This window comes from Macrobrachium rosenbergii, chromosome 51, assembly GCF_040412425.1.
Source record: "Macrobrachium rosenbergii isolate ZJJX-2024 chromosome 51, ASM4041242v1, whole genome shotgun sequence".
Lineage (NCBI taxonomy): Eukaryota > Metazoa > Arthropoda > Malacostraca > Decapoda > Palaemonidae > Macrobrachium > Macrobrachium rosenbergii.
In genome coordinates, this window is record NC_089791.1 from 45,207,383 (window position 1) to 45,229,882 (window position 22,500).

Below are 22,500 nucleotides of genomic sequence, written 5' to 3' on the forward strand. Positions count from 1 at the left end.
TTTCTCTCCAAGTCTCCCTCACTCTTTCCCCCTTTTTCCTCCCTAACACCCCCTCTACTCTCTCACTTCCTTTCTCTCAAACTCTCCCTCACTCACTTCGTCTTTCTGCTCCCTAACACACACTCTCTCTCTCTCTCTCTCTCTCTCTCTCTCTCTCTCTCTGTCCTGTTAAGATAGTTGCTTCAATTACAATGCTCAGCATTTTTGACATTTTATATTTCACCCCTTCTCACCCCCCATTCCTATTCGGGCTGAACTTCGACTTCAAGGGCATCAGGAGTGTCACTATTCATCTCAGCAACCTTGAAAACTATGGATTAGACACTATAATATCTGTCATTTTAGACATTTTATTTTTCACCCCTTCTCACTCCCCTTCCTATCAGGGCTGAACTTGGACTTAAAGGGCATCGGGAGTGTCACTATTTATCTCAGTGATCCCGAAAACTATGGATTAAACACTAATATCTGTCGTTTTCGGTTATTTTTACTTGTCACCCCCTTTGGTGCCAGTGATGTCTTACCCCACACTATTCTTTTCCAGATAGTAAGCCATATGCATACCAAAATTAGGTATGATAAACCTGTAAAGTTTATTTATTTACTAAGTCTACGGGCAGAACCAGCCCTGTTTCAGGGAAGCCCTTCCCACCCCCACCCGCTTTGGTGCCCTTTGGTGCTAGTGGTGTCTTCCCCAACCGTATTCTTTTCTAGATAGTAAGTCATGTAAGTTTGGTTGAAATTGCTCAATGCATTTCAGAGTTACACTGGAACATACACACACACACATACATACATCCATTTATATATATATATACATACATATATATATATATATATATATATATATATATATATATATATATATATATATATATATATATATATATATATTGGTTCCTATTTAGAAGGAGATTACATGTTGATGTTGATGTAGTGGAAGCAAGTGGACAAGGCCTAGAGCAATGCAAAAAAATTTCATTTATTAAAATAGGGGAACAATAAAAACAAGAATAATAATAATAATCCAGCGCAAGAGTGATAGAAAAATGATGAAATCCACACCATATCAGCTAGAATAAGATGCACGAAGGTAAATTTGGATAGAGCGTCGAGGAAGAGTGTTCGAGGCTGGTGGTACTAAGCACTCGCCATTAACGGCTTGGGAGGAATGTCGTTATCACACGAGTGCGTCTTCTTATCATCTCTCAGTACTGGCTTCATTTTCATGAAATAACGAAGCATGGGGAAGGGTTTTTAGCTATGGGGATACGGTGCCGAAGGGGCTCACCTTTATCCGGTCACGAAAGGGTTAGCAACTTCAGTCGCCATATTAAGGAGCAATCAATATCACTAGTACTGTATACGCTAAAGTTACATGATTTCACCTTTATCATCAATATGGCTTACTTGCCGTAAAGTCTGTCGGTATAATGATGAAAAATTCCGGAAACGTAAGTGTGGTAAAATTGAAGTGGCAAGACTTTAATTTGCCCATATGTGCTCTTACAAAGTTTGGCAGCTGTTATCTATTGAGTGGCATCATTGTTGTGTCTATAGCACTGAGTCTGTGTGTGTGTGTGTGTGTGTGTGTGTGTGTGTGTGTGTGTGTGTGTGTGTGTAATTCAAGTTCCATATCTGTAATGACTCTTCTTATTATGTGAGTCACTATTCGTTATGTTAAACCGTAAATCATTACACTCTCTCTTTCTCCCTCTCTCTCTCTCTCTCCTCTATACAGTATATATACTGTGTGTGTGTATATATATACATACACACACACACACATATATATATATATATATATATATATATATATATATATATATATATATATATATATATAGAGAGAGAGAGAGAGAGAGAGAGAGAGAGAGAGAGAGAGAGAGAGAGAGAGAGAGAGTACAGGGCCACAAGAAAGGTGAACCAACGGAGAGCAATATCGTTCGCCTTTAGAGTAAAACCTTCACCCCGATTTTTCACTTTCCTCTTGGCCATAAACTCTGTTTACATTTTACATCACGCGTTAATTCCCGTGACAGAAGTTATATCTTTATAGTCTCATTATCCCTAAAATGCAAGATCCGTCTTATATACAGTATTGACTATCCAGTAAAAAGAATATAAAGACAATACTGTCAGGTATGTAGAAAGATAAAAAAATAAATTGGGTGAAAATCTAAGTATATAAGACTAATAAGAAATATTTAAATATTTCTGGGCAACTCAGTCAGTTTATTCCGATGCTACTGGATTGGGCTATACAACATGTGGCTTCGTATTATTATTATTAAAAATATGAATACATTCAGAGCATACAGTACAAGCCGAAAACTGTACTTGCTAAGCAAATCTCCACAGAATAGAACACACATAAGGGAAAAATAAAAATCTGAGCAAGAAGCAGCTCTCTCTCTCTCTCTCTCTCTCTCTCTCTCTCTCTCTCTCTCTCTCTCTATATATATATATATATATATATATATATATATATATATATATATATATATATGTGTGTGTGTGTGTGTGTGTGTGTATGTATAATGTAAATATATAAATAAATATATATATATATATATATATATATATATATATATATATATATATATATATATATATATATATATATATATATATATATATATATATATGAATGAGTTTTATCACATCACCGTGATTCATATACAAGCATTAAGCTACAAACGTCCTTTAATATCAATTCACTCTACCTCAGGAATAATATATTTTCATATATGTTACCCGAAGGGGAATTTTTAGTTGATAATAAGTTCGTCGTCTCGTGGTGGTTCGAGTCTCGTGGGCCGTGTGGTTAAAATTCGCGTCACTGTAGTCCTGAGTTCTTGTCTTCCGTGGTTCGAGCCTACGAGACGACGAACTTATTACCAACTAAAATTCCCCTTCAGGTAACATATATGAAAATATATTATTCCCGAAAATATATTAAAGGACCCGAGGTAGAGTGAATTGGATATTAAAGGACTTTATATATATATATATATATATATATATATATATATATATATATACATATATATATATATATATATATATATATATATATATATATATATATACATGCATACATATATTTGTAATTCAGCAGCAACTAAGAAGAGAAGCCAGACAGAGCATGCGTTTGTAACTTTGCAGCCATTGCAAGCGATCTGATATGGCTCGGTAACAGTACTCCACCCCATATGAATCGTAACGCTGATGTCGCACTCAGCACTCGCCAGGGAAGTGTTTGCAACCTGTTATCAGGTTACAAGCCCATCACAATGTAATCGAGTAATCTCCCGAACAAAGCCCTGCAGCCACAAAAACCAAGGGGATGAACCGGATAAGACAAAAGCCATCGACAAATAATAGACCTATTATTTAAATCTACATGGGAATGAAGTTATTGAAGCTCGTCTGCGTACTGGACTGTTCTTTGCCAGCGGTTTCATGGACTGCAAAAGGTGCGTTTAACTTCTCCTATTTCATAATTATGCAAAGGGTGCGTTCTTAAAGACCGTTTGGACAGATTGTGAAGGAACAATGTTGTGTGACGTGTTTACGGTAACATAGTTTCTGGTGATTTCCATCTGCGCTGTTTACCTCACTGCGAAAATATTTATCTTTTCTGCGAAAAGCGAATGTCAATTTTATACTTTTATGTGCTGTTTATAATAACATAGCTTCTTGTTTTTTCATCTCTGCTGTGTTTACATCACTGCGAAAATTTGTATCTGTTTTTTTTTTTTTAAAGGCAAACTGATATATTTGGATCTTTTTATTGTTTTAAAAGAATAATATTAAGAAAAGTTTCAGGGTAGAGTGTACGCAAGTTTAAGTAGATATTTCAGTGATGATGCATAGTAGCTCAGAATTTGGTGACTCCCTTGAATGCTTTTTATGTTTTTGTTTATTGCATACTTTCATATTTTTAAATTTTTCTTTGCATTTTACAGTATCTTCGAAAGGATCTTTTCCTTCATTGTCTGCACAGCTGTCCGTTTTTTTCTTTGCCATTTCATCCGTTTCCTTTATTCTCTATCCACTTAGCTGTCTAACTTCCTCAACTTTGTCTATTTGATTTTCACACCTCTCTTTAAAAAGAAATCCTTCTGAATATCCCTAGGAGTCAAGATGTGACTCAGTCGTTTGGTTAAACTGTTTTATGATAATAATAATAATAATAATAATAATAATAATAATAATAATAATAATAATAATAATAATAACATACGCAATACTAATGCAGGCGTTTGATTAACAGGTGTCAGCTGGATATCGGAAAGGGGTAAGAACAACAAATTCTAACTGTCTTAATCAGCCTACAGAAGAAGAAGAAGAAGAAGAAGAAGAAGAAGAAGAAGAAGAAGAAGAAGAAAGAGAAGAAGAAGAAGAAAGAAAAGAGGAAGAAGGAGAAGAAGAATGGGCTGGACGAAGAAGCAATTTGTTTTGGCTCTGGTGATGGTGATCACTGGGTCTATTAACACCCTGTCTGCGAAGTGAGTTTCCAGCTTCATTTCAGGAACCTTGCGATTATTATATTAAATAAATGGAAAAAATATTAGAGGATTATACAACAACAAATGAAATTATGTTTAACTAAAACAATTGGGGATTAGGCAATATTTCGTGAAAGGTGATTATTAAATTTAAATGAGAAAAATATAGAGATTTATTTATTATTTTCATGAAATTTGATTATCATATTTATTTGAAAAAATATGGGAGGTTTATGCCTAATATTTTCGAGAAATCAGTTATCATATTTAAATAAAACAATATGAGAGGATTATGCCTAATATTTTCGTGAGGGTGATTATTATAATATAATAATCATCCTCACGAAAATATTAATATTTTTCGTGAGGTGATTATTATAATATAATATTCATATACAAAAAATAATAAACTAATACTCTAATATTTTCATTTAAATATAATATTCACCATCACAAGATATTAGCATAAACTATCTTTATGTAAATGAAAAAGTATTCGAATTGCAGGGCTAATATTTTCCTGAGGGTGATTATTTTTTAAATTTAAAATGTGAGAGGTTTATGCCTAATATCTTCGTGATGGTGAATATTATATTTAAATGAAAAATATATTAGAGGATTAGGCCTAATATTTCCGTGAGGGTGATTATTATATTTTAATAAAAATATTAGAGGATTAGGCTTAATATTTTCGTGAGGGTGAATATTATATTCCAATGAAAAAATATGAGAGATTAGGCCTAATATTTTCGTAAGGGTGATTATTATATTTATAAATTGAAAAAATATTAGAGGATTAGGCCTAATATTTTCGTGCGGATGGGTGGGGACAGGAAGCGTAATATCCACCCTCAAAGGACCCGCCCGCCCACGGTTCCGCCCAAACTCCAACAAGCGTCGTGGACGAGTGCTGTCCGGATAGGTATGGTGGATCGGTATTTCAGCCCCCAAAAGTTGGGTCTTGTGTTAATAGTTATAAACCCGTCATGTCAGTTATTCAGCTTCTTGTTTAAGCTTGCCATAGATACGGGATTCTTAAAAAGGGACGTGTGCTTGGTAGGATATCTTCAAGGATTCTAACTTTATTTTTCGCCTTAGGTACAATAGACTTAACAGTACATCGATCTGTTATCCTCAGCAAACTAGCGACTGAATACAAAATAGTTACAATAAAGACATTACTAAGTAACTCTTTATGTAACTATAACTATCCTGTATTCAGTCTCTGGCTTATTGAGGATAACGGACCGATGTACTGCTAAGCCTATTGAAGATATCCTAGCAAGCAATCTCTAATGATTATTTACTGTCCAACTTTGCTCTTACCGTATATCCCTCTCACTCTTATTCCTTATGCGCCATGCAGGAACATACAAAATGTTAGAATGTAAGACCATATTATTTTCCAGATGGGCGGATAAGATCAAATCCAAGAACTCTTTCGGAAATGTTGTGGAATTTTCCCATCCGTTTTTCCAGGCCGACACCATGTTCGTCGGAGAAATGCTCTGTGAGTACAAAACGTGTCAGCTGCCCCGAGTTTCGCTCAGATGTCAATTGTCAGTACATTTCAGCTCCCTCTTACCAGTCTTTGCAGCTTCTCCCTGCCTTTTGCCAGTTAGCAATGCCCTCGTCGTCCCGTGTATTACAAGTTTCACTTGTGACTTTCATTGTACTAACTTTCATCCGTTTCTTTCAGTTATGCTTACATTTTTTTTTTTCACCAGTTTCTGCAACTTCTGCTTACTTTTGACAGTAGCAAATATTCACTGTTGCTGTCTCGGGTGCTACTAACTTCTACCTGAAGTAGAATTTTCTAAACTTCCATTGTCATGTTCATAATAACGAAGGGCTGAAGAGGACCTCAGCGAAGCTTTAAAGCTCTTGTTTTATATTTATTCACTTGAATTTACCGGTAAACCAACCAGTAATTTTAATTTTCTGTAAAAGAAAACTATTGAGAATTCTTTGTCCTGTCCGTCCGCACTTTTTCTGTCCGCCCTCAGATCTTGTAAATTGAGGCTAGAGGGCTGCACTGGTATGTTGATCATCCACCTCAATCAACCATATCAAATTGCACCCCTCTAGCCTCAATTATTTTTAATTTATTTAAGGTTAAAGTTAGTCATGATCGTGCGTATGGCAGCTAAGTTAAGTATATCTTAGTTTAACCAGACCACTGAGCTGATTAACAGCTCTCCCTAGGGCTGGCCCAGGATTAGATTTATTTTTACTGGCTAGGGCAATTGGTTACTTCCAGCAATGGGACCTACAGCTTATTGTGAACCGGAACCACATTATAGCGAGAAATGAATTTCATCATCAGAAACAAATTCCTCTTGTTCTCACTGGCCGGTCGAAGATTCGAACTCGCGACCAACAGAGTGGTAGCTGAGAACGGAATCCGCTCACCCAGCGAGGAACTGCGTCTGGCAGCGCTATAGGACAGGCTACCAGCGGGCCGTGGCTGAAAGTTTTATGGGACGCGGCTCATGCAGCATTATACGCTGTACAGAAAACTCGACTGCACCAAAGAAACTTCGACAAATTTTTTACTTGCTTTATTTTGCATGTACATTTCATCGTGCAAAACAGTGATGAGCCAAGAATTAGTCAGTAGAAATAGCATCACAAAAATATTCCCATCCACGGAAAGAGCATACAATATTACTTGATTGTAATTCAGCGTGCTAAAAAAAGATCTTGAAAACATTTATCGAGCAACAACATACGTACAATCCACAAATATACCCAAAAATACTCCCTCGTGTTTCCTACATATTCAGCGATAATATCGATAAAAGAATACTTCTATAAAGAAAACGAACAGCCTAGGAAAACAGTGACAAAGCCAAAAGGTATCTTATTATCTCTGATAAGGATGAGTGGTCAAGCAAAATAGACATATAAAGCCGGTTGGGAACCTATCTCTATCTCTCTCCCCTCCTGACTCTCTATCTCGCCCCATCTCTCTCTCCCGACACCAGACCTGAGAGACTGGCGTATGTGTTTATCACGTACTCTTATCCAGGCCTGATAAGCGCTATCTTATTTACCAGATGTCCATACGATCGCTACATCCCGATGGAGAGAAGAGCGGGGTGGGGGCGGGTGTCTTGTTCGACCTTACCGAATAATCTGGGAGTTTCAGAATTCTCTTCCTGGATGACTGCAGTTCGAACGTTTAAATCTGATCTTATAATATGCCTCTTATATTTGTATGAAATAAAAGCAAAGGATATGAAGGCTGCAAAGCTGTCAAAATGGCCTTATTTTGTTTATCATTACTTTCCCTTTGCTCACGCTGTCACAGGTTTAGCAGCGGGCATTATCAACTCGAAGCTATACTTTCACTTGGTCTTTCCAATTACTAGCGTTATGTCAAAAAAATAATCTTCCCACCTGAAGACCGCATGAAAATACTGAACATAATACGCTCCCTTGCTAAATAAAGATAAATCTGTGAATATAACGGAGTGCATAGATGTTTGCTTTTGACTTTCCAGCACGGCTATGTACACTTTGGTGTCACGCGCAGTTCGTCTTGCTAGCTCAGTCTATTACCTGATCTCAGAATAGAAATAGAGCAATGATCCCTAGTATCCTTAACCACCTCCGCCCTTTCGTAATTTATTTTATCTTCATAGATTCATCCATCCATTCAGAATACAGGCAATTGAGTAGCCTTATCAACTCGGGTATGTTTACACAATTACTACAGGAGCGAGAAGCAAAAGCAATGCCGGATTAACGGTTGAGAAAAGTCTTAAAAACGAACGGGTTCTATAATTCAAGCATATTAATAATGCATACATTTTACATTGTACGGCGAGACCCACACATGACTTCTGATTTACATAAAATAAAAAAAATAAATGAGGGAGATAAAAGCTATGATTAATCATTACTCTTATTTATATCTATACACATCCATGTATACAATCACTTACATATGTATCTATAATTATAAAATCCGAGTGGATCTTTCTTGGTTGTCCGCCCCGGATGGGGCGGGGTAGTAGGGGATCGGGATGGTAGGGGAGGCATGGCACATCCACCCTCCTCCTGCAAACCTGTTTGTCCGCCCAGAGTGGGCCGGGGTAGGTAGGGGATCTGGAAGGTAGGGGAGACATGACGGGAAGCGCCGGGTTCCAGCGCGGTACACATTCAAGCAATTAAAGGATGTTATGCCATGACAAACAGCACAGCAAATGAGGAAAGGAACTTAACCTCTAAAAGTGGAAGTGAATTGCCTATTCTACTGTCTCCTTTGGATCTCAAATATCAAGTGAAATCAGTAGGGATAACCACAGTTAGAAAGAATGTAATTTATTATTATTATTATTATTATTATTATTATTATTATTATTATTATTCATATTGAACATACATTCATATAGAACGAGGTAAATGTGATCATTAAGAAAAAATGAGTGAAGTAACATACAGATGCGTAAATTATTCCTCAGGTATGGTGAATGTGATACTTATCGAAACTTGTGGCTTATTATTATATACATACATACACACACACACACACACACACACACACACACACACACACACACACACACACATATATATATATATATATATATATATATATATATATATATATATATATAAATAAATTGTTACAGTCATACTTCAGTGACGTGACAAACTTTTGACGACTGACTAGAAAATTCAATGACTACTATGTGACGGCCGACGGCAACCAGAATAATAATCAGAATACATATAAACTGAATTGTTTTTTGAACAGTAAATGAAAGAAACAAACAATCAAAAAGAATTTTTTGTCTCGGGTCCCTTGTACAATTGATACAACTGCCCGCTTAAGTTCCCATTTCTCGAGTCATTTGAGAAGGTATCACTGAAGTGTTGTTGCGGCACCTTTTTGTTTCCTGCCTCCAAACTTCCAGCAAGTAGCCCATGTTGGTGGCAAAATCACAGTAATGTTGATTAATTTAGTCTGTATACGTATCTGGCAGCGCAAAAGCCGAAGCCATCCAAGTGTTTGCGTTCGTACATGACAATGCGACAATGTGACAATGTATGATCGGACACAAAAGACTTCACGTCTGCCACCAACATTAGCTAATAGTAGTAGTCGAAATTTGCCCTTGAAACGGCTCCCTTGCTCGTTTATTTTGCCTTTGTTTGAGCTATTTTCTCCACGGTACCATATGTTTTTGATAAGTTCTTTCCTATTTTCAATTTCCTCTTTAGGCAGATCTGTGAACAGTAAGATGTATGCTACTATAATTCTTTATCTGAGCAGTTTGGCAGGAAAACGGTGGTAATAATAGTAGTAGTAGCAATTTCCCTCTGAAACGGCTCCCTTGTTGAAAGGGTTTGGCAGATAATGGAGGCATGTGACAACGCCTCTGTCTAGCTCTTCCCTTGACTCATTCTCTGAGATAGATCTGATAACAAATGTGGTTACTGGTGTATATACAGCGGCCGTCGGGAAGGGCAAATAACTTGTATGCCTATCTTACGCCAAACTTCTTCAGCATACCGACTGTAACATGAGTTGCTAATACAAACTGTCGTTTGTATCATTGTTATTTTAAACATTGTTATTATCGTCTGTTATCAGCACATTTTCTTGGCCAAAGATTCGATATCTATTACATTTTTTGCTTGTTTATGATCGTGCTAGAAATAAGCAGTGATTATAACAATATGTTCAGTTATTCAAAGCTTTATCATCCCTTGTTACATGATATATATGCAGCAATTTATACTTATGGTATTTGCTGGTGAATGAATTACATCGTGATTTAAATTATATATACACATATATATATATATATAAATATATAAATATATATATATATATATATATATATATATATATATATATATATTATCAGTGAATTAAATATATTGAAAGCTAGGCTTAAATTATGCTGGTCGGAATAAAACATACTGCGATTAAAACATATATAATTTCTTGGTGAATAAAATTTATCGTGATTCAAATCTATTGACACCTTTAGTGAATACAATACATCGAGTTTTAAGCATATTCGTATGAAAATTAGAATATATCGTCATTTAAACATTCGGATTAACAATGAATGAAAGATGTCGTACCGAATGAAATGCAAGGACATTTAAATCTATTCCATTGTTTAGTAAATGCAGTACATCGTATAGCCTACACATGTATAAACAAACTGAAGAAGAATTATGTAATTTATCCAAATCAACAGATATTAACACTGTACTTCATCAAACGAAAATGGTGAATGTTCACTATCTTTTTGGATTCGTGAGTTTCAGTTGTTTTTCGCGACTTATCACAAGATCTTACATCACAAATCCCGTGTGATTATTGTTCATTACAGATAGGCGATGACTATTTGGATTTTTCTCATTAATCTCGCGATTAAAATACGAGATTCGTTCTCTTCCTGATAAGTGACTCGATAAGGACACCTTACCACAGTGATTAAATAGCTCTCGTTCCTTATCGCGGACAAGTAATGAGGCACTGATTATCAATGCACGTTTGCAGACTGGTTATGTACATACATACATACAGACACACACACACACACACACACACACACACATATATATATATATATATATATATATATATATACATATATGTATGTGTATACGTATATATATATATTATATATATATATATATATATATATATATATATATATATATATATATAGAGAGAGAGAGAGAGAGAGAGAGAGAGAGAGAGAGAGAGAGAGAGAGAGAGAGAAAACGTAGACGTCAGGAAGATTCCGGGAGACATTATGGTGACAACTTTGTTCTGAGTTCAGTCAGGTTTTGACCGATAAAAACACATTTTCCGTCGACTTCCTGTTCGAAACGACTGATACGACATTTCCCTAAGAACAAAGAGATACTCTGTAAATTGAAGAAGAGAAATAACCGTATTTCAGGTGAATCATTTCCTATCAGTTGAGGGTCAAGCTGAAAGAAAAATTACTGCTTGTTAAAATCACAAAGTTCCCTCACCTCGGTCTTGTGACCAGTTACTGACTGATTTTTACTTATATTTTCTCATTTTCGTCTTTATTTTTAGCTTCTACGATAAGAACGAGCACTTGTTAAACAGTGACGAAATGTTATCTAGCAAGAGGAATGAGGACCTTAAACTCCTGACACTTAATTATTTTTGTTTGTTTCATTTTTGTTTGCCAGTATTTTTTAGAAATGCATTTATCTGATTGTTTTACCAAAACAAAGTTTCATATGTTTTATAAACTATCTTTTACAATGTAGTAAAGGCTGATCTGGAAATACTTAATAAGCAAAAATATGAGTCGTTTTTCAATTAAAAAGCATTTAAGAAAACTTCATAAAAGAAACATTCTTTTCCCACGTTTTCCTATTTTTGGGATGAGGTTGCATGCCCCTATATCATTGTCTACCACCCATAGTTGCAAACCCTACAGTGTACTAGCTACCTGATACCCATTCTACTACCTAGGATAATGGACACACTGTCACTTTTATGAAACTTGCCAGTACCGTAATACCCGCGTCTGGGATTCGAACCCAGATTCTTTCGCTAAAGAGAAATATAAAGCTCTTCGTTGGGTGAGTCGGTAGAGCTGTGGACTGGGACTCGCTAGGCCGGAGTTCGATTCCCCGGCCGGCTGATGAAGAGTTAGAGGAATTTACTTCAGGTGATAGAAATTCATTTCTCGCTATAATGTGGTTCAGGATTCACAATAAGCTGTAGGTCCTGTTGCTAAGTAACCAGTTGGTTCTTAGCCACGTAAAATAAGTCTAATCCTTCGCCAGCCCTCTAGGAGAGCTGTTAATCATCTCAGTGGTCTGGTAAAACTAAGGTATACTTAGAGAGAAATATAGCAATCTCCGGACCGTGAAGCCATTCTCTCTCTCTCTCTCTCTCTCTCTCTCTCTCTCTCTCTCTCTCTCTCTCTCTCTCTCTCTCAATATACATATAGATATCATAATATCTCTCTCTCTCTACTCACACACACACACACACACACATATATATATATATATATATATATATATATATATATATATATATATATATATATATATATATATATATATATATATATATATATATATATACATAATATACTGACTGTCATGTGTATATTATTACAGTGTAGAATTTAAGAACTGAATGCATTTGTAACTGTATCGACCGTGAAGCCACTCTCTCTCTCTCTCTCTCTCTCTCTCTCTCTCTCTCTCTCTCTTCCTCCATACACACACACGCACACACACGCACACACACACACACACACACACACACACACACATATATATATATATATATATATATATATATATATATATGAGTATATATATATATATATACACAAATATATACATAATATACTGACTGTCATGTGTATATTATTACAGTGTAGAATTTAAGAACTGAATGTATTTGTAACTGTGTCCACGCATGTGTACATACTGTACACGACGAATGCTGGCATTTCCACGCTTATGTAATTAGAGCAGTGACAAAATTATGTCAAGATATCACTGTACTCACGGGTGACCTTCGCCACACTATCAAAATTCGATAATCTTATCTTGTCCCGTCACAATATCTTGTTGACTCCTGAAAATCCTGTTGTTGTTGGGCATTCGTGCTTTTAAGTTTAGCTGCCGTCATTCTATTAACCAAGTGACCTTTTTTTTTTTTGCCCAGCTTTGTGGAGTTTATAAAAAGCATAATTTTGGAAGTTACATAAATCTGGCAAATTTATGAATTAAATGTATGAACTGATTTACGTCAGTAAATTTATTAACTGATTTATGCAAGTAAATTTGTTAATTGGTTTATGCAAGTACTTATGAACTGATTTACGCCAGTCAATTTATGAATTAATTTATGCAAGTAAATTTATTAATTGATTTATGCAAGTACTTATGAACTGATTCACGCCAGTCAATTTATGAACTGATTTATGCAAGTAAATTTATGAATTGATTTATGCAAGTAAATTAATGAATTGATTTACGCTAGTACTTATGAAATGATTTACGCAAGTGCTTATGAACTGATTTACATAAGTACTTATGAACTAATTTACGTAAGTAAATTTATGAATTGAGTTATGCAAGTAAATTTATGAACTGATGTATGTAAGCAAATTTATGAATTGATTTATGCAAATAAATTTATGAATTTGATTTATGCATGTAAATTTATGAATTTGATTTATGCATGTAAATTTATGAATTTTAAGAGTCAATCGGGTCATTCAGTTTACACGTTTGTCTCCAAAACGTGGAATTCTCTTCCGCCTTTCGTGTTTCCTATATCTTTTTAATGACCTATATCAATTTGGCTATTATGATAACGGATTTCAATCAAACATCCCTTATCCATAATTATCACTCAACTTCTTGCAGCCATTATCTAAGTGTTTACTAATCTCCTTGATGTTTTAAATCTTCACTGTTCCGTCTTTTGTGATGCTCAGTGTAACTGAAGATGAGCTTTTCACTTGTGTATATTCCGATTCACACAGACGACTGACTCTCAAGGCCTGTGTCATATGAAATTACAGGGTAAAAGGCTTACTCTTATAGTGTATCTCCTTTTATGCTAACTACCTGTATATAACATCTATATTAAAATGTATTGTTTGAGCCTATATCATATATCCCTTTTCACACAACCTATCCGTGTAAAGTAAACTACAGAATGAATTATCTGAAGCTCTATTAGATTCCGTTTCCAAAAAATTCCAATTTAATTAAGAAATGAAGGAATATATATGACTGATCCTAAATCTGATTCCTTTTCCAACAGACGATCCGCATCAAAGAAATCGAAAGCTATTTGATCCCTTTGATCGTGTATTTTAACCGCTGTATTCTGATTTAGGTCTTGCGGCTTTTTACGCTAACCTGGCCCTCAGACGACGCCGAAATTTGCATTCGACGGAACTGGCTTTGGACACAGCAACGGTGAGGAAAAGTTGGAATGTATGCAAGGACAGTGACGATGAAAGAGTGACTTGTTTTTGGAAGAGCAATGTATTGCCCCTGGAATTACACAAGGAGAATGAAAGGCTGATAAGTATAGATATACACAGTCGTAAAGGAATAATTATAATAAAAGTAGATGTGCTCAATATTGTTCTGACGTTTCAGATAGAACTGGAGAAGAAAGATCAGTAAAGATAATATGATAATTTAAGATAATAGTAAAGATAATATATTTGGGAACCAACGAAAGAGACAAAAACTGTACAGAGTTCAGGGAGTGGCATAAAGGTAAACAAAAAACGTTAACAATTTATAAAGCACGAGAACACGTCCAGATCACAGCTGAATGGCGCTGTGTAGCTAATCAGGCTTCTGTGTAGGTGTGGTCTAATGCTTCGTACATTTGGAAATATTTTGCACTGGAGTCTAATTGTAGCGAGTCCATCTCACAACAAAGGAAACCACGTTCGATCCCCGTACCTATAGGATCCCCAGCTGAGAAGCTGAATGGATGATGACATACTTCAATGATATTTCAATTTTTGGCTGGCAAAGATAATTCACTTGTAACAATATCAGAATTTGTTATGTGATGTAGGTCTTATCTGGAAGAGAGAGAGAGAGAGAGAGAGAGAGAGAGAGAGAGAGAGAGAGAGAGAGAGAGAGAGAGAGAGAGAGAGAGCCTTTCTCTTTCATTTTGTATTTACGGAATTTCTCTTTACTGAAAATAGCAATTAACCTACAACCTGTTTTCCACCACATGTAATGATGAAATACTTTACAAAATATTCTCGAAAGAAATGCTGGTAGTGAATATTAAAACTCCCTCTTGCAACATTTATTCCTTAAAAGCTAATTCGCATTACCGGGACAGATTATACGCAAGTCATTTTCTTCATTTTCAGACGTCGGAGTTCCCTAAGTGGATATTCTGGGCTCCTGCAGTTTGCGACATGACAGCAACATCCCTGATGTTCGTGGGACTGATCTTCACTTATGCCAGTTCTTTTCAGATGCTCAGAGGTCTGTCTATGTGTTTCTCTTAAACACACACGCAGACGCAGATTTTTTTACACCCACACACACACACACCCATATATATATATATATATATATATATATATATATATATATATATATATATATATATATATATATACATATACAGTATATGGTTCTACATTTCGACTCCAGAACTTTGTCCTCGGTAATTTCACACCCGGTATTTTGACTCCCGGTAAACCGAAATCCGGTTTCGTTAGCGCCAGGAAATTTGATACCCAAAATAAACAAATAGCCTATTTAGGAAGCATATTGTTTTAAAAATAGCTTAGGGCAATTACCTTATTTAGGAAACAAAAATTACATAATCTGATTGTTTCGTAAGTTGAAGGCTTAGTTTACATATTTTTTTTCATTCAAGTACATAAGTAACATTAGCAGTTGCATCCTCGCTCCTGGCGGTTTAGACATTACGCACAACCATGTCTCGTCCCATTCAGAACACGTGTGGAGGAAAGAAACTCGTAGATAACTTAAATTACATTTACGAAAGGCATGAAGTGAAGCGTTGCAAACCACGCCTGCATACATTAACAGGGGTGCTTTGCAACTTCCAGTTAATATTATACCAATCAGCGTTTGTTTTCTGCCTTCGTAAATGTAATTTAAGTCATCTAAGAGTTTCTTTCCTCCACGGGTGCTCTGAATGGTACGAGACACGGTTATAAAAAATGTCTTTATACCGCCAGGAGCTCGGATGCAACCGCTAAATATTACTTATATATATATACTTGATTAAAAAAAATATGCAAATTAAGCCTTCAACTTACTAAAGAATCAAGTTATGTAATTTCTATTTCTAAATAAGATAATTGCCCTTAGCCATTTCAAAAGAATATGATTCCTAAATAAGCTATTTATTTATTTTCGGTGTCAAATTACTGGGTGTTAAAGAAACCTGATTTCAATTACCGGGAGTCAAAATACCGGGAGGGAAATTACCGGGATTCCAAGCACCAGGTATCTACATACCGTACCATATATATATATATATATATATATATATATATATATATATATATATATATATATATATATATATATATATATATACACACACAGTATATATCTTGGCAATCATCTAGTATAAACTTGCTTTAATTTTCCTTTTCCCAGGCACTTATATTTATTTCTCCTTTTCCTCCTCTTTTAATGTATTCACATCCCTGTCCCAGCCTCTCTGTTCGTCCACTGCCTCCAGCTGACAGTTAACTGACCTAGCCAATCTCTGATACTACATCAATCATAGAACAATGCTTCATTTCACCCTCGTTACTTATTTTCTTCCTTGAAAAGGAGCCGTGATTGTCTTCACCGGTCTGATGTCGGTGGCGTTCCTCAACCGGCGCCTGAGGTACTACCAGTGGGTGGGCATCGGATTCGTCATCCTGGGGCTGGTCCTCGTAGGAGTTTCGGACTTCCTCAACTCCAGCGACAACAGCCAGCAGGATATCAACGGTATTATCACGGGTGAGTCTCAAAGAAAGAGAAACAGATAAATTAAAATTTTTGTGGCGTTTCTCAATCGGTTTCTGCAGATTTTCTTCCGGTTTCCCTTTGTCTCACTGCTCATCAAACCTAACACGAGCTTGAAAGTAGCCGTTTCTGCTTTTCAGTCTGTCTGTCTGTCCAAAAGGTATTTCAGAAAGTTATGGTACAGGTGGATTTCCAAAAGATTTTCGGGAGAAGCGGCTACGGAACAAATCTTCGTTTTCTTTCTTTTTATTTTAAGAACGTGGATTGAATTGAATTGAATATAGAATTTAGGCCAAAGGCCAAGCACTGGGACCTATGAGGTAATCAGCGCTGGAAGTGAAATTGAGAAAGATTTGTTCTTTATTATTGCATGGATTTGTGGATATATGAGTCCTTTGATAACTTTATAATCTATCTAAATACTCTTCACCATTCTAAGGGAAATTTTTATGGGATTTCGCTTCTCCTCAATAAAATATTTTCTTTAAACTCCCATTTCACAAAAAACTTATATTTCATTTTTATATTTGAAGGCGACCTGCTGATTGTGATGGCGCAGATAGTGACCGCCTTGCAGATGGTCCTTGAGGAGAAATTCATTATGAAATACAATGTTCCTCCCCTCCAGGTGGTCGGTTATGAAGGTAAGAATCAATTCATAAATGAACTTGCGTAAGTCAGTTCATAAATTTACTTGCGTAAATCAATTCATAAATTTACTTGTATCAATCAACTCATAAATTTACTTTCATAAACCAATTCATAAATTTACTTTCATATATCATTTTATAAATTTACTTTCATAAATCGGTTCATAAATTTACTTGCGTAAATCTATTAATAAAGTTACTTTCATAAATCAATCCATAATTTTACTTGTATAAATCAATTCATAAACTTCATTGCATAAATCAATTCATAAATTTACTTGCGTAAACCAGTCCATAAATTTATTTGCATAAATCAATTCATAAATTTATTTACGTAAATCATAGCACTTAGAAGAGGCTCTAGTGGGTACCTTCGTGGAATACATAAGTTTTTTGAAATAGTCGATTTTCATTTGGATTCTTAAATGACACTTGAATACTTATAATCTATTGACTGTTACGGATTGAAATGCGCTCCATAATGCACTGCTATATCCCTTTTTAATTTTCTTTGTGCTCCATAATGCATTGCAGTATATATAAAAAACGATGTTCCCAAGGGATTTTTTTCTTCTGTACTCTACTATGCTTATTTTCTTTATCAGTTTTATTTATTTAGGCATTTATCAGTGTCACTATACTTCCCTTCTTCTGGCTCTGTTCTCATCTATTTTACATGGCTAAACAGTTCTTTTGGCTTTGTACCTAATTATTATGACTGACCATTTTGAATAATAATAATAATAATAATAATAATAATAATAATAATAATAATAATAATAATAATAATAAACTACCAACACCACAACAAGCGACTACAGCCGGAGAATGAAAGTGGTTCTTGTGTGTCATCTTAACGTTGTGGTGAATCAAAGATTCCGGGCCAAGTTTACCTGAATATGAATGAATCACCGGAAGACGCCAATATGACGAAGTCGTTGACTGTTCGGCTTTGAGGTCGATATCATCATCATCATCATCTTCTTCTTCTTACCTTAATCCCTAACAGGGTCGCTGTTTTGAATAAGCCTCCTCTAGTTGTTATCTGGAACGGCTCGTTTCATAACTATTTTTGGCAGGTGCTTTACTGACAAATGCCCTCCTTATGTATCCGGGCCTAGGACAGGCCCTGAGACGGACTCTAGCCTACCTTGGCTAAATTATGCGCTTGAAGTCCTATAATCAGCAGAGAATGTGTGAAATATTTAGAAATGTTTTGAAGCATAACAAATGGCAGTTCTTTCATTTTGTCGCAATATGTCGGTTCAGGTTGTTACGTAGGAGGCTTATCACAGCGGCAGATAATTCTTGACATCTGAATGTGAAGATAAAATGTTATTCCGATTAGCTTCAAAACTCCACGTGTCAAACTTCACGCTGACCAAGCCAAAGGGACCAAATGTGATATATATATATATATATATATATATATATATATATATATATATATATATATATATATATATATATATATATATATATATATATATATATATATATATATACATATATTTCTACAATCTGTGAATGGGTAAGATTCCGTATCTCTTGCAGGTTTGTGAATATGGTTCTAAATTAGTTTGTGACCATGTGATCCCGGATTTTCGTGGATTACCCTTTTGTTTATTACCCCTTGGCAATTAATCATCTGGTATTCACTTTTACACAAGTTTTTGGGTTTCGTATGGCTAAACTTTTGTATCTCTTGTAGTTAGGTCTATGGTTTTAGTTTGCGACTACTTGATCCCAGATTATCCTGGATTGTCTTTCTGTTTATTACCCTTTGACAATTGACCATCTGGTATTCTTGTTCTTTTTGTTTACTTTTAACCCCCTTTTCATCTGTCTCATTTGTGCCCAGACGATGCGTTAATAAACGTGAAAGCGCTTGGTACTGAACTTCTGCCTGTCATTTTCCTGTGAGATTCGCTTGTACACTGAAGTCACGTGCATCTACTGTAATTTTTAGCACATATATATATATATATATATATATATATATATATATATATATATATATATACAGTATATATGTATATATATTATAAACCAATAGAAAATCCAACAAATGGATAGCTAGTACATAAAGATGAATAAACAGGCAGATAAATCCACAGATAAATAAACAGTAATATATGATAAAAACCGGGATAACTGTATGACTTATTTAAAGCAAGCAGCAATACAATACAGTTCATGGTTGCTTAAAAATATGAATCAAATAAAATCAATTAGTTTTACTACAAAGCCACTGGGGGCACGAAGTCAGAAGAGCTATTCTTGCCCTCCAATTCTGTAGATAATAATAATAATAATAATAATAATAATAATAATAATAATAATAATAATAATAATAATTTCTCTCGTACCTAATATTCCTTCCTTTTCTTTTTCAGGTATCTTCGGTTTCTTGACCTTATCCGCACTTCTGATCCCTATGTACTACATTCCCGGTGGAATGTTCAGCTCCAACGAAAGAGGAGTCCTGGAGGATACCCCAGACGCTTTCCTTCAGATAAAAAACAATCCTCTTTTGATACTCGCTATCTTACGTGAGTGCAGCCTTACGCTTTGTATAAGTTTCCCCTCTTAAATAATTCCCGTTTTCTGTGCGGTTCACCCAGGCAAATCCAGTTTACTATATCGTCGAATCGTGTTATTTCAATTTATCTTATCGTTGATCTTTGATGATATATTGTGATTTGGGGATATACTGCGAGACGTATGCGTCTTTTTTATCGTTCACAGAAGCAGAGATTTCTCATTTTACTAAGCAATACGGTAAGACATTTAACGCAACTGATACCGAAAACCGACGACATTTGGCTGAGGTGTTTGTCAATTTCAGTCGAGACTATGGCGTTATGATTTCACAATTGATGACGGAAGTTGGCTATAATTTATATATATATATATATATATATATATATATATATATATATATATATATATATATATATATATATATATATGTGTGTGTGTGTGTGTGTGTGTGTGTGTGTGTGTGTGTGTGTGTGTGTCTGTATGTATGTGTGTGTGTGTATGAGATATTTCATGGTCAGTTGCATGTAGTGGCTCAGAGTCATGGTGGGACAGGAAATGTGGCTAGGAATCACCCCAAAGTTACCATCACAAGAATATGTACACACAGAGTAATTCCCTCTAAGGGGAATGGTATACAGTAAAATAAAATATAAATAGAGGGAGTAGCTTTATATGTATATGTATGTGTATATATATATATATATATATATATATATATATATATATATATATATATATATATATATACATATACAGTATATATGTATGTATGTACAATTATATATATATATATATATATATATATATATATATATATATATATAATATATATAAATATATGTATATATATATATATATATATATATATATATATATATATATATATATATATATATATATATATATATATAAATATATAGTAGTAGAAATTATGAGTAAAGTTTTGTTAGCGGTGCCATTAAATAACTCAACTAAAATCATCGTCAACTGACTGAAATAAAGCAATTTTATTTTCCTCAGTGAACATCTCCAGCATCGCCTTCTTCAACTTCGCCGGCGTGAGCGTCACGAAGGAGCTCTCTGCCACGACCAGGATGGTACTGGACTCCGTCAGGACGCTGGTCATTTGGCTGTTCTCCATGGCCGTTCACTGGCAGGCGTTCCAGTACCTTCAGGTGAGACCTATAGGTCTAATTTTTGTTCTTATCTAACCGAGGTTCTGCCTTAGGCCTAGAGACCTTGATTCTGCTTCTTGAAATTTTGTACTTGTCTGCCAAGTCTTGCAAGCAAGCTAGGCTGGTATGGATAGGGGCGGTACTGGAGAAGGTGGAAAGGAGGGAAGGTAACAAAACATTTGGAGAATGAAGTATAGTGAAGGGCTGGCCAACTGGGGCAGACCCACTTGCCGTTTCTGAGCAATGTAGATACAGGAGATGGTAATTATTTATATATTAATACAATGTCTATCATAATAACACATATGCTTAAAAAACAGTGACCTGACGGTGCAATGAAAATGTAATTAAATTTAAGTTAGCAAAAACTGTAAATTTATCCACAAACACAAGAAAAAAATAAAAATCTATCAAATGTCAGTGATAGTCTCTCTGGAGGTCGGATAAGTTGATTTATGTCCTAGTAAGGAGATTCTAGTCACCGGAGTGTCTCGAATGAGGTAATTTAAACTGGTGTTATTCCTTTCAGCCAATAGGATTCCTGATTCTGGTCATTGGAATGATGCTGTACAACGACGTCCTCATCATGCCATTTTTGAGGAGGCGGTTTATAGTTACTGACAGAGTGCTGGAAGGAGCTCCTATAATCAGAGGCACCGTGGAGTAAGTACGCAGTTCGCCAGACGTAGGACAAGGAAGTTGCTGAAGACCTTTCTGTTTTCATTACATTAAAAATATATTTTTTTCAATAATAAATTAGCTAAGGCAGAAATGTGGCAATGACAGTGGTCCTGATTTTTTCTAACTACATCATCAATGAAAAATATTTGTATGAACTAATATTTACTTTGTATAAGTGTAAACTATCTTCTTGAATACGCACAGAACGATATACGTAAACGGAGATAGTTTCTAAATCATTGTTCTTCTCAATTTTTCAATTTCTCGAAAGACAGCCTCCGTTTCTTCGGCTCTATCTTAGTGCGTTTGGAGGCATTTTATGATATTTCGTTCGGGAGACGCGTATAACCACTCCACTCCCTCATACAGCTTCTGCAGTCAGGATTAGTCAGGGTCATTGCT

General features: G+C 35.2%; 1 protein-coding gene across 1 annotated transcript in view; it reads left to right on the plus strand.

The window, feature by feature from the left end:
- The first annotated feature begins 3,336 nt into the window (after positions 1–3,336).
- The window catches only part of LOC136833358 (solute carrier family 35 member F6-like), a 20,249-nt gene continuing 1,085 nt past the window's right edge, over positions 3,337–22,500 (plus strand). Inside the window, exons 1-10 of the mRNA XM_067095388.1 lie at positions 3,337–3,479; positions 4,280–4,514; positions 5,924–6,024; positions 14,407–14,489; positions 15,416–15,533; positions 16,869–17,042; positions 17,582–17,692; positions 20,095–20,250; positions 21,263–21,417; positions 21,947–22,080. Coding sequence (XP_066951489.1) covers positions 4,438–4,514; positions 5,924–6,024; positions 14,407–14,489; positions 15,416–15,533; positions 16,869–17,042; positions 17,582–17,692; positions 20,095–20,250; positions 21,263–21,417; positions 21,947–22,080 — 1,109 coding nt within the window. The 5' untranslated portion in view covers positions 3,337–3,479; positions 4,280–4,437. The remainder of the gene's footprint in view (positions 3,480–4,279; positions 4,515–5,923; positions 6,025–14,406; positions 14,490–15,415; positions 15,534–16,868; positions 17,043–17,581; positions 17,693–20,094; positions 20,251–21,262; positions 21,418–21,946; positions 22,081–22,500) is intronic.